Below are 14,475 nucleotides of genomic sequence, written 5' to 3' on the forward strand. Positions count from 1 at the left end.
GGACTGTATAATATATCCTTGTAGCTTATTTATTTTATGCATAGTAGTTTATATCTCTTAAACTACTTGCCCCTTCCCCTTTCTTCTCCCCACTGGTAACCATTAGTTTGTTTTTTATATCTGTGAGTCTGTTTCTGTTATATACATTCATTTGTTTTAGTTTTTAGATTCCACATATAAGTGATAACATGGAGTATTTGTCTTTTTCTGTCTGATTTCAGTAAGTATAATATTCTCTAGGTCCATCCACATTGTTGCAAATGGCAGAATTTCATTTGTTTTTATGGCTGAGTAATAATCCATTGAATATATATACCACATCTTCTTTACACGTAGGTTGCTTCCAAATCTTGGCTATTGTAAATAATGCTGCTCTGAACACTGGGGTGCATGTATGTTTTCAAATTAATGTTTTCATTTTCTTCGGATATATACCCAGGAGTGGAATTGCTGGATCATATGGTAGTTCTAAAAAGTTCTATTTTTAAGCAACTGTGAAGCCAAAATGACCAGAAATAACCTTTCTTAATCTATAAACTTATTTTTTTAGTAAGTGGCCAAGAATATGATGCCCAAGTGACAGTATATTCTTCTCCCTCCTTATACGTACCTGATATCTTTAAACCAGGTCAAGACAATAAGTTCAGGTTGAACCTTGAAAAGGAATTCATGACTAATTGAAGAGAAACCTAGAAAATGACAGAAAGATTAGTGAAGATGAAGTACATAAACTCAGAGTAAAAGAAGCAGATAGGGTTGAGAAGACATACATTGAACTACAATATGAGAACCTTGCAGGCAGTAAGGATGACAGGTGAGCATTGTATATGTGAAGCACAAGGTGAAAAGAAATCAGATGTTACTCCAAGGTTTGGATTTTTATTTAAGATTTAACCAATGCAGAAAAAGCATCTCCTATGCACAAGGTTACATGCTGTGAGGCATGTTCTTCCACTCGAATAGTTTATGACGCCATAGAAGAAATAAGATATGTACACAAATAACTCTAAGATAATGCAGAATATTGTGCTACATTCCATGAGCGCTGGGAAGTGCTATTAAGTTTCTGAAAGGAAAGATCACCTCTAGTCAGGGCGGGAAGATTTCCTGAAGGGAAGGATGAGCCAGGCTCTGAAATGGGATAGTGCTGGTCATGGGATGAGAAGGTGAAGAAGGAGAACATTCTGAGGAGAGGGAATGACTTCAGCCAAGGCAGTGAGAAAAGGAGGTTTCAGGGTCATTTCATGACAGAACAGTCTAATTCGCCAAGACTATTGTTAGAGTGAACATTAAACTAGAAAATTCAACGGAGGCCAGGTTTTCTCAGGTAAATTGAATGGTAAGTTAAACAGTTTCTTTTAGCCGCAATTGTACCTGAGATAAACCTCATTGGTGAGGAGAAGCTGAAAGTTCTTGAACATGAAATGCAATATAAACAGAACGGTGATTTTTGAATATGAATCCAGAAGTAGTTTGTGGGATAGATGAGAGAAACTAGAAAAAAGGAAGCAAATTTAATAAGAGACCCAACTGTAGCAGTGGCAGTGGTAAGAGAAAGAAAGAGATTGATGTATCCCTCCTGTATTTTGCCATGTTAAGTTTGAAGAAGCAGTAATAGTAACTGTTCTCTTGTGAATTCCACACTTAGCCACATTTTCTGACTTAGTTACCAAGCAGGGAAATCTGTACATTTTCATTATTTCTTCATTGTAAAGAAATCTAAATATATGCCTATATATTCATCAATTATAAATGCTTCCTCTTCCCACCCCCACCCCCCTGGAAAGAAAGATAAAATTCTGGCATGTAAATATATAAAACCTGTCTCAAAATACAAAATGAAAGAAAGGTATAAAAGTCATGCTTGAAAAAGCAATCATTGTCTGTGCCTTTTAAGGAAATTTGTAACTACCTTTAGAAATGGAAGTTACAACAGAGTTCTTTGTTTTTTGTAAGATGTTATAAATTTGTAAGCAGCCAACGTTTTTTTCAAATGGGTTTTGTACTAATTGAAGATTACATTTGCCCGATTTTAGAAATATATTTGTAATCTGGCATGTGTCTGGATGTGGCCCTAACACATATTCAATATGACCAAGAAATTAAAGACATTTATTTTAAAGTAGATTTCCCCTTGTTTGTTGACTCTGAAATTGAGTGGCTGATACTCTTTTTAAATGAATGACCTAGTTAACTGGATGAAAAAATGCAGTGAAAATTCAATAGATATAATAATGAGATCCTCAATAATGTTTGAGTTCATGATGACGAATTGGTAAATAATGTTGTATGAGAAATGCCTCAGAGAGACCTACTTCTTAGTGATTTTTGTTTAGAAGTCTTACTAAGGGTTCACATTAGAAATAACAATAATTAGTGGCGGGGGTGGTGGTGGTGTGATGAATTGGGAGATTGGGATTGACATATATACACTAATATGTATATAATGGATAACTAATAAGAGCCTGCTTATTAAAATTCAAAAATTCACACACAAAAAAGAAATAACAATAATTGATAGCAACAAATATCTTAAGAGGATGTTTGTATTTCAGAAATCTCTCCCCTCTTATGAGAGGATCGTATGTCAGAGGTTTCTTCTAGAGAAGTTTATAAATATTGTCCTTTGATTTACTTGTCTTAAGGTATATAAAACAATATAATTGGAAAACAAAACACAAGGTACTTAAACAGAGAGATTAGTAGCTATTGACTGGTTACAGATAGTTTGTCTGAATATCTCAGATACTGAGGATATATTCAAAACTGTAAGCCAGAGAACAGAAAATCCAGAGAATTTTTATAAAAATGTGTAAGAGTTGAGCAATATGTTACTTTACAAGATTAATTCCTGGCGTATTGGGTATAACAATGCCATGTTGTTCAGAGATCCATATATTTTTGATATGTAAAGTATGCCATAAGGCAGAGTAATTTTAACTCCTAGAGATGTTAAACACCCTTAGTTCTAAAATGGCTACTCAGACTTTCAGTCCTCCAGTGGAGTTTCATCAGTTGAATTAGGCTTCAGTACTGGTGCTCTGTCTACAACGCTTTGAGAACCCCGCTTTCAACACTCCAGTCATGGAATCCCCTACCATTTTTACCAGGTATACCCAAGCAAGGGCAGAAACATCCTGATCAGTCATGCATTCCACCCATATTCAGTCACTTCTTCTCTAAACAGTAACCGAGGAGTATTACTACATTGTGTTCTTTATAACACATATGAGTTATTTGTAATAACAAAAGAAATAACCAAAATAACATATGATGGCTAGTTTAATCACAAATAACAAAAATGAGTTATACCTTTCCCGGTTCTGTTTCTCTGCAAGTCATTTTTTTTTCCCTGTTAAAAATAAATAAATAAATTTTATTAAGTCAGTTTGATCTTTTTTAAAATCTCTAACAAATTGTACAGTGTGACATTTTAACCGTTATCAGTTCTATTTTGAGATTATTCCTTCTAATAAAATTCATTAAGAAAAGGGGAAAAAATTCCTTGATACAAATCTGTTGTCAAGCCTTCTGGACTTGATCTGTGTTCTTTTGCAAGTCATTTTGATTCACCTACTCTTAGCATTTTATGTAGAAGGGAAATCCTATCTTACCTTTGTGGAACAAAGAGCTACCTTCTTAACTGAAAAGCACACAAGCAGGAAGACTAACTCTCCAGGGCAGAGAGCAAACACTCTGGTGACCAGTACTGTGCTCCTCAGTTGGCAGTCTGGGTCCCACCCTTAGAGGGAAGGAAAGGACAGGGAGAGCAGTCTAAGCAGCAGTCGTCCTAGATTATTCCAGCCCCAGCCCCACACAGAACTCCGTTAGGGTGAGCCCCTGTTTCTTTCCAGCACACTGTTTTCTTTGCTTGGAAATGCAATTTGGATAGCAGATTAGGCGAGGAAACAGTACAAGTATATGACTTACACAGGATCCGCAGGAGATTCAACAGATCTGCTATATCCCCGGGAGTTCTCAAACATAGATGAATTTACATATTTGTCAGAACCAAAAATCTCTCCTTAGCTTTCTCTTTTGAATCCAACCAATTTTGAATCCAGCACGTCCTCTGTGTAGTCTGTACCACCCTTGGAGAGGGGTGCTGGCGCTGCCTAACACCTACTCTCTCATTAGACTCTTCAAGACACCTCCTTGTCTCACCATAAGATGGAGACGGGTTTGGTGTCCTAGGCTATCTTGTTTGGAGTTTGCACAGCCCTTTTATGGAGGTAACAGTAATAGCCGTTGGCTTTCTCCAAAGTGTGCAAGGTGCTATAAGTGATGAGAAAATGGAAATTCACCCCTAGTGAGGGCCAAGAGGCTTCCTGAAGCCTGAAGCCAGGAATTTGAATCAGTGACAGAAGTTTTGTATGTGTCTCCGCCTCCTACTTTGAACACTATCACTAACAAAGTAACAGAATCTCTCTGAGTCCAAACAACAATATTGCTGTCCTGAAAGTACCTTTTTGATAGTACACATGAACCAAAGAAAATTAAATGGAATAATCAACTAGTGTTATTTGTGATTGAAGAAAGGCTCCCTAAGTGTAAGTACAAATTGGTACAAACAGTGTCAGCTCTAGTCACATAGGAATTTCTATCTTAGCAATTTATAGTAATTTTTAAAGTACTAGTCAAAAGAAAAAGGAGCTGTTAAATACATTAGTAATGATAGCCACTGGAAATTGTTTCTGTTCCTTTTCCTGGTGACTTAATAAAAAGGTATAATTTATTCTGAAATGTATATTCTGAGTAGAATGATTATTCTTCTTATTGTTAGAACATCTGGAACAAAATCTAGTTGGCCTCTTTCAACTGTAAGAACATGGCAGGGTAGGTAACCTCCTCTCAAAACCTAAAAGAAAAATGGTTTCCTACTTTAAGTGATACCAAAATCACTGAAATTTGAATTGTAAAATTTCATTAAACAACCTGAATGAAGATCTATACCATTAGCTTCATATAAAATCACCTCTTGAGAATGTTCCCCTATTCATAAAGGAGTAAGTTATGAAGGCAAGAATTTGTTAGTTGCATGCTTCAAAAAGTAGTGGCGTGCTAACAAGCCATGAGACTGTGAACAGCTCATTGTCAAAATACTGGTGGAAAGGTGCTCTTCTGTGCCCTCATTAATGAGTATAATGGGGTCTGCATATGGGCATTTAATGGTACCATTTGCTGATGGAAAAATAACTTCAAAGAAGAGATGATGATGGCTTTGTGATTGGGAGCTACTTCAAACTTTCTGAGAGATTTAGTCTTGGTTCTTTGTACCTCGTTTTTCTTAAAGATCAAAGTATCTGTGTCTTCGGGAGGTGACTGCATTCGAACATACAAGCCAGAAATCAAGAAAGGAAGCTACAATAATATCATTGTCAACGTAAAGACGGCTGTCGCGGACAACCTCCTTTTTTATCTTGGAAGTGCCAAATTTGTAAGTCTAGCATTCAGCCTTTCTTTGGCCTACTGTGTATGTGTATAGTCAGAGGTTAATCCTGGTAGTGTGGGACATGTATAGAGTCTAATATAATGGTCCCAAAATTGAATAAGGTAGCCTTTCAGATTCGAAAACCTCAGAATCTTACCTCACCAAGTTCTGAAGTGTCAAATGAAGTTAGAAGGCAAATGAAATGAAAACTTTTTACAGTGTTTAGGCATATCTGCTTTCATTTGTGAGTATACCAGCATTTATTTTTGAAGTATATTTTCAGATCCAGCTATTTAAGAAGAAAGATTAATAGGAATGAGGCTTTTTACACATTTTTCTCTAACAAATTACAATGAACTTTCATGTGAAATGAAACTGAAAATTGTGTACTATTTCTTACCAATGAAAACTCTTCTGATTCATGTTGAATTAATGACTCAAACTGAAATAACAGAAATGTATCTAAAAGAGCTCACCTCAAACTTCTAATTCCTTCTAATTCCTTCTAATTCCTTTCATTTGACCCATTGGACTCTATTCCAAAACGAATAAGACTTTTCAACAGACCACTTATCACATAAATCAATACTTGGAAATCAGGTGAGATATTTTGGATCACCTTGGGTGAAAAAGCATACCTGGCCCCTCAAAAACGTCAGTGCCCATGGTGAAAACAATGAATTCTGAACCCAAATATTTGCGTTTATCTCTACCACAAGTATCAGTGCAAGAAAAGACATTTGTCTCAATGTTAGACCTAATTAGAATTGGTTGAATTAACACATTTGCCTCAGCACTATGAACATGTGTATGGACATTGTATTGTAAAGATACAAGAATAAAGTATTATTTAATCGTAGAAATAATAGATCATATTATTTGGGAATCTTTATTGTGAGGCTTCTAATTATTTCATATATCTGAAAATGGTACCTGTTGAAAAGACTCGGCTGGTTCCTCTTTCAGGGTGCCTTACATCTGATATCTATTGTTTTTGTGTTTCTCTGCACTAGATTGACTTTCTGGCTATAGAGATGCGTAAAGGCAAAGTAAGCTTCCTCTGGGATGTTGGATCCGGGGTTGGACGTGTCGAGTATCCAGATTTGACTATTGATGACTCATATTGGTACCGTATTGAGGCATCAAGGTAACTAACTCAATAGAGATTAAGATCATTGACAGAATTTTGAAGTAGTTTCCTAGTTTATAAGAAAAATTTTATTTCTGTTTCAAGAAGGTAGCTATGTAGGTACACACACACATATATACGAACGTTATATATTATATACATGTATAAGTGTGTGTGAATGGTACCTTTGTAGAACGTGTTAGGAATTGACAGATCTTCAAGGTATTGAACAGAATGACCGGTCCTTTTTGGCCTCCTTATCTGGTTGTCCTGTAGAAACCTTGAGGTTAAGTTGTTTTCTGTTGCCCTTATTCAGTACAATCCAGAGCCTAAGAGGTGCCATTGGTATCTGTCTTTGGTGCAAAGTGCCTCTTCTAGTCTACACAGCAGTCTTGGCTACAGGTGGGTGCAGTATCTAAATGCTGGCATGAATATAAAATATGTCAGGTCCACACTACTTGTGGGAAGGAATAGGAAATTGATTAATTCTATCCTTGATGCTTTAATTTAATTAACTTCTAACAGTGTACAGATTACTTGTAGAATCCATTCTTGTCCTCAATACTTCCTCTTCATTTTCTCCTCCTCTTTTTCTAATTCCCAACTACCTACTAAACACAAAGCAGCTAACAGTCAAGAGGTTTTGTTAAAGGCCAAGGGAAGTTGATCAGAGATGGGTAAAGAAGACTTGAAGATCTGGTGATTGTTGAATCTAGGTGATAGATACATAGAGTTTCATTCTATGGGTGTACATGTTTAATTTTTTCACAATTAAAAGTTTAAAAAAACTTAATGAAAAGAAATATCTTCAATTCCTTTTTAAGATCTTAAATAAAAGTGTGTGTGTGTGTGTGTGTGTGTGTGTGTGTGTGAGGGAGAGAGAGGAGAGAGCAACAGATAAAATGCTTACATGTGTGATGGTGGGGGAGGGATTAAGTACTTTATTGGGCTTAAGAATACTTATATTTGCAAAGTACAGTTCTTCTATTAGAAAAGATGTATTCTCTTAAAGAAGAACCTTATTTATAAATTCATTCTATTGTTTCTACATATTTCAGTTAATACTGCACCCTCAAAGATAAAAAGATTACCAAAATGAGACAGTAGGGAGAGAAATATGACAAAGTTTTGTTACGACTGCTTGTCTCCGGAAAAAGATCAGATTTTCATGTTTAATAACTCATGGGAACCAATCATTTAAAAAAAGAAAATGAAATACAATAATAATAGCTTCCAAAAGTCTATTAATTGAATCTAAATGTGAAGTTCTTCTGTACAATTTGTATACACAACTCTGTAGCCTGGCTTTTATAGTGTACACATTAAGATGGTGCGCCAAACAATAAACGATGCATGATTCCAGGAAGACTACTTCAGCAAATTTGGATCCAAGATAATCAGGGATTTTAGGAGCAATTATGCAGTTTATAATGCAGAAGCGTGGCTTATTTGGGGTTCACTTGCTGAATTAAATTAGACTGAATGAAGTAATATAAACTTGTTTAAATAGTCCATGTAGGTAAATAGCATATTGTTTTGTAAAGCAAGAGGAAAAAGACTTTCCATTTAACCAACAGCAATTCCATCAGCTAATTGTTGCTGTGTCATTTCCTATCTATCACTGGACACATTCAGAATCCGGGTAGATTGCTCAGTGGTCCTGGTTGAATCTGATGGTAAACGTATAGCAGAGAGCAGATTCTGGGTTTTGATTTGCAGCTTAATGAATCTGGAATGTTTGAAGCTAAACACCCAGCTATCTCTTAAATATTCCAAAACAAATCTCTACATTTTATATCTTTTAAATCTGAAGTGACCAGAAATGTGATACCTACTTCATTTTCTGTATTTTCTTTCATTTCATTTCAACACGTACCCTGGAAGAACTGGGAGAAATGGAACAATTTCCGTGAGAGCTCTGGATGGACCCAAAGCCAGCATTATGCCCAGCACATACCATTCAGCGTCACCTCCAGGGTACACTATTCTAGATGTGGACGCAAACGCAATGCTGTTTGTTGGTGGCTTGACTGGGAAATTGAAGGTAATGTGTTGTTCTTCCCCATTCTGTTTATTTAATCTCTGCAGACAATTCCTGGCATGATGACTTTGGGCAAAGACATGATAAAGCACTGCAAAAACTTGACCACTTTTTACTTAATTTGTTTTTATGAAAACATGAATATATTTTGAGTAAGAATTTTCTTCCTTGAATATGCAATCTGGAAGCACAGTCTTTTTAAACCTATGTGTATTTACTTAAACAGTTGTTTTGCCCTCATCTGTGGCATCAATTTTTTGATATTTTAGTTGCCTCAAGAGCAAAGTGTTTTCTAAAGATACCTCATTTTCTGAATCAATTTATGAGTTATTGATATAAAGTGCTATAAAGTTCAAACTCACATCTAATTAAAAGATTTATGAATACCTTGGGAAATATCACAGGAGCCATAAGCCTTCAGATCATGATCCGATTTTTAAAGTTTTCAAGTTGCTCTTCTCATTCTTACCGAGTAATGCACTTAATATTCATAATTGCTTTGTGACAGGTCCTTATGCATTTCAGATTGCAAAGTGCCTGTATTTTAAAGAAGCTCGTGTTGATTAAGTGGAGTTAGGTGTTGGAAAACGACCTGTGGGTGAGATGTAAGAGCACAGCCAAGTACAATGTGTAATCCTGGGTCTGGCAGAATCATCCTGGGATGAGATTAGTCAGAAAATGTGAAAAGCCAGGGTGACCCCAAATTTATGAGAACTCAACCTTCATATAGAGTGAGGTTGTTTTATTTGCTTTGTGTATGAGATGTGACTCTAAAGTATTGGAATGGATTCCACAGCTACACACTAAAATCATCCTCATTTCTTAGAGCTGCATATAAATATATATGGTACATCGTAATATATAGTCATACTGCCAACTTTCTTTCCTCCTCAGAAAGATAAATATAGGGATAGCACCGAGTAATACAAAAAAAACATGAATTTTGAAATTAAATCCAGGTTGAATTCCCTGCTCTATCACTTACAAAAATATGACCTTAGGCAAGTCACTTAACCTCTTGGGCTTCAGTTTCCTTAACTAGAAAGGGAGATAAAAGTATCTACCTTGCTTGCATATTGTAGGATACAATAATAAACTTCTATAACATTTATATAACCCTTACTATTTGCTAAGTAATGTTCTAAGTAATTTACATGAATTAACAGTTTTCATAACAACCCAAAAATGTAGATAATATCCTCCTCATTTTATAGTTAAGGACTCTAAGTAAGAGAGAAGTTAAATGATTCACCGAAGATCACACAGCCATCAGTGGTGGAACTGGGACTTGAACACTCGTTACCAGGCACAAGAATCTCTACTCTTAATCACCACCCTTTACTACCTCAATGAATAGCGAGATTACATGCCTAAGATATGGTAGTCACACCTTAAATTGCACCTTAAATAATTCTTCTTATTATTCAGATGTCACTAGACATAAAGAAACTTATTTATGCCAGTCTGAGGGGGAAAAAAAACACAAGCAAATGAAATCTACAGAAAATCTTCATCATTTTGGCCAAGAGTTTCAAGGCTTCTGCCATACCAGAATATGAACCAAAAAACTGAAAACAAGTAATTAAATCAACATGCTAGTGAAAATTCAAAGGAGCAGGAAAATATCCCAAGTATAGTTTTTATGATGCAAGAAGGAAAAGCAAAAAGCAAATACAATTCGCAGGTAGGATAATCAACCTCTGGAAAATTAAGAGAAGCTTCCACAGATGACAGAGAATTCCAAGGACTGTTCCTGACTTGTATTTGTCAGTGTCTGACAACATTCCTTCTCCATGGCAGTGCCCCACTTGATCATAACGGTAGGAAGATGTATGTGTTGATGAGTTTAACCTAAAATTATAACTATAAATGTTTAACTACTCAGTGACTATCTTCTATTTTTTCTAAAATCCAAACATATCAATTCACTTTTTCCTTCCAGGTTATTCAGATAAATGTGGATTCACCTTGGCAAAGTGCTTCTAAAGTTGTAGAATTGTAATATATTGACGCTAAAAGGAGTAGTTGTTCAAATTACAGCAAGGTTCTCTAGAGTGGATCGGATCATTCCCCTCCTTCTTGACTGCTAAATACCCAGAACTGACATGTACACACTGCTATATTTAAAATAGATAACCAACAGGGACCTACTATATAGCACATATATTTTGTAATAACCTAAATGGGAAAAAATTTGAAAAGGGATAAATGTATATGTATAACTGAATCACTTTGCCGTACACCTGAAACTAACACAACATTGTTAATCAACTATGCTCCAATATAAAATAAAAATTTATAAAAGACCTTCCCCTGTGAGAATGACACCAGAGTTGTCATTCAACAGATATTTATTGTGCCCCTATTCGATGTCGGGCTCTGCGCTGTGTATGCCTGCAAACAACAACAACAGGGACCCTTCTCTTATAAATTTACTCTGTCCCTTCATTCTCCTGCCCTAGAAACCTACTTGGGTGTAAAAGGAAATGAAAAATTGGGGACAGCAGTATCATAGGGTAATCAATATGCAAGCTTTTTTCCCCTTTATGTAGTCAGTATGTACCCTTTCTCATAAATCTCCTTAGTGGATAGGAACACTTACTTTTATGAAACACCTTCTCTGTGCCAGGCACTGAATGTGGTACCATAAATAAATTCTCTTAGTTAATTCTCCTAATAATCTCATGTTACAGACCAATAAAAAAAATAGAATCTCAGAATAAGCAGTTTACCTAAGGTTGGAAGCTTGGAGTGTTCACTTACTAATGGTGATAAACTGGTAAAGCACAGAATAACCAGGATCCATGAGGATATTATATGATTAAAAGATGGATACGTACACAACCAAGACTTTCACAAAGAGTAGGTAATAACTACTCCAGATTCTGCTGCTCATCTAATAACTCTCATGGGTACTCTTAATTTTTCTGTGAAATTCTAAATTCTAACAAATATGTTTCTCTCTTCAGAAGGCTGATGCTGTACGTGTGATTACATTCACTGGCTGTATGGGAGAAGCATACTTTGACAGCAAACCTATAGGGTTGTGGAATTTCCGAGAGATAGAAGGTGACTGCAAAGGATGTACCATCAGGTTAGTGGAGAGGAGGACTCTTCCAAGGTCTATCAGGCCTGTGTATCACAAAAGCTTTAATTTTATTGTGCAGTGTTCTATTATCATGTCGATGATATACAACAAGTTTGAAGTGATTGTGTTCAGAGGTGGATTTACCAGGAAGCTAAGAAACTTTAAGTCCCCTCCCTCACTTGTACAGGCACTTTCCAAGGATTTGGGAGGTATCCTAGTACTTTGACATGGTCGTGTGTTTTTGTAAAATTTGCAAAGGTAAGACATTTTAGCCTCAATCAGTTAAGACTACTGTCTCCTTCCACTCCAGCTTACCTTCATGTTCAGGAGGTGTTGTGTGTCTGTGGCTATTATGTAGTCATCATTTATTTTTACTTAAGGAAAAGTCTCCCTAAACTGATTAAGCTTCAGGCCTCTCAGAGCCTGGATTCACTCTGCTTGTGTTTACAACAAAATATAGAACGATACTGCAGGTTTTATCTCCCACAGGATTTTTCAAATGGCACACAGCATCATGTATGTGCTTTTCAAGTGGAAACCCATGGGACTTGGAGATTCTGCTTAAGAAGCAGAGGTCAAGATAAACCAGGACAAAGTTTCATAATAAACATCACCAATTATAAGATAGAGGTTAGAATGTTGGAATTCAAAAATATTTAAAAAGCATACAAAGCATATATAAATATTCTTATATAAACCTGAATAGAGGATGTAAAACAATTAAGAAGAAATAGAGGATTTCTCTGCATAAAAAACTTAAAGCCCACTGATCATCTGAGCCTACAACAATTTTAATTATACTTAGTTAAAGCTATAAAATTTAAATTAAATACCTGGAAGCTTAGTATATATACATAGTAACTCTAACATCATTAGGTGCTAAGGAGTTTATATTTTTTATTTCCAGTATAAAGGGAACATGTACATTGTTAGGACCTAAATTCTCCATTAATGTAGCAGAGTATACTTCACATCTTCTTTTCAACATCTCTAGAGTTTTATAGAAGAAAGTAGCCCAAAAATATTCCCTCTCCAAAAGTTTTAACTTTCATCTTTCTACTTTTTTTTTGTCATCATGGACTTTTCAGTATGTCATTGAGGACAGTTTGAAAGCCTGATCCATTCATAGTTTAAAGTGGTTTTGTTAATAATCTTCAATAAAATCTAATATAGAATGTTGTCTGTAAAATTCTTTCAATACAAGGACAATGAGCTCTACAGTAATATTCTGCTACTCACAAATCAACACCAACTTTTCTGTAAACATTTCTTTGGTAAATTTCTAAGTAGGATTTTCCAGAGCTTATTATCAAACAAACGTCTAAAGTATTTAAATGTCCTTTCAGCAGTGTATATTATGTGTTAATCACTAATCACATATTATGTGTTAATCACTAATTATCAATTCTGCAAAGATCTTGGGCCTTCATTATATAAAGTATTATATGAATTAATATAATTATAATAGGCTAAAGTTCTACATTTACTGAAATAATTCCTTATTTTAAAAATTCCTAATATACGTTTTTGAATTATACTAATATTTTGATCAAGAATGTTACTGTTTTTGTGAGTGCTCTGATTACAAAGTCACATACATTTTGAGTGGCTTGCCCTAGCCCTATTTTTCCATAAGCCTTGGTAATTTTAGGAAAAATGTTTTAGAACTCCTGGTGTTTGTTTTCTTTTCAGGAGAACATATAACACATTTTAACATAAAATTAATGGTTGCACTTTTAGAGCAGAAATGGTAAAACGGGGGAGATGAAATAGACAAGGCTACAAGACATAGACTAGGAACATTTTGTAGAAAATCTTGGAATGTGAGTTTTAGAAATTTGCACTTATTCAGTAGTCAGTAGAAAGGATATAATTTTTGTAATGTTTTAGAAAGGAATATTTTTGTAATGTTTTAGAAAGGATATAATTTTTGTAATGTTTTAGAAAGGAATATCAGGGCTATAAAAAAAGTGTATCTTATTTTTCTTAAAAAATAGGGAAAAAACTGCTACTAGTAAAATGTATTTAGCTGAACACTGAAACAATGATGAAATATTAATATACTAAACTTCAATATTCATCTAGTTCTATGGTTAACAAGCTTTACATGGAAGAGCATGGCTGTTCCAAATAGCATAATTAATCTTTCCTAACTTGACCAGAAATCCAGGTTCAAAAGAGAAACAAAAGGCAAGTTAAGAAGCTTAGCATTTATTAATTAGAAAAGAATTGTCACTCTTCCTGGTAAATGTATTGAAAATGAATAGGAAAACTCTAGCATAATGTTAGATGTTGAAATATTGAGTCTATACCTGGAAAGATTCATTTTTCCCCCACCTCCAAGTCAACAATTTGAAGCCAGATTTACCGGTTTTAGCTAATGAATTAAATGAAGTAGACTGATTTTCATCTGTATGTTTTGCTATTCTTGTACAAAACTCTTGCTCGAAGATTTGCCTGCTGCTTGAGTAGAAGCTCTAATAGGGTTGGAGTAGATCTAACCCTTTCGTCTCAGAGTGGAGACACTGAAACCTGAGGTGTTAAAGTGACTTCTGAAATTCCACGTCAGACTCCAGGGTACCTGCCATCTACTCTGCTAATTTTTCGATTGTGTGTTGAGGAAATTAATAGATTAAGGGCATGAGAACACCAGGATACAAATATCCCAGGGTTTCCGTACAAGGAAAATAAAATGTGATATATATATTTTTATTCCAGTGCCTCTCCTGACATTATATATGAAGTTTTGTATTTTTTTCTCTTCAATTTGTGAGTAACAGTGCACT

The 14,475-nt window shown here is 35.2% G+C and overlaps 1 protein-coding gene across 1 annotated transcript in view; it reads left to right on the forward strand.

The window, feature by feature from the left end:
* Nucleotides 1-14,475, forward strand: part of LAMA2 (laminin subunit alpha 2) — a 602,802-nt gene that overhangs the window by 534,632 nt on the left and 53,695 nt on the right. The window contains exons 45-48 of the mRNA XM_079939315.1: nucleotides 5,294-5,437; nucleotides 6,445-6,578; nucleotides 8,445-8,604; nucleotides 11,571-11,695. Coding sequence (XP_079795441.1) covers nucleotides 5,294-5,437; nucleotides 6,445-6,578; nucleotides 8,445-8,604; nucleotides 11,571-11,695 — 563 coding nt within the window. The remainder of the gene's footprint in view (nucleotides 1-5,293; nucleotides 5,438-6,444; nucleotides 6,579-8,444; nucleotides 8,605-11,570; nucleotides 11,696-14,475) is intronic.

The sequence above is a fragment of the Stenella coeruleoalba genome (assembly GCF_951394435.1).
Source record: "Stenella coeruleoalba genome assembly, chromosome: 12".
Lineage (NCBI taxonomy): Eukaryota > Metazoa > Chordata > Mammalia > Artiodactyla > Delphinidae > Stenella > Stenella coeruleoalba.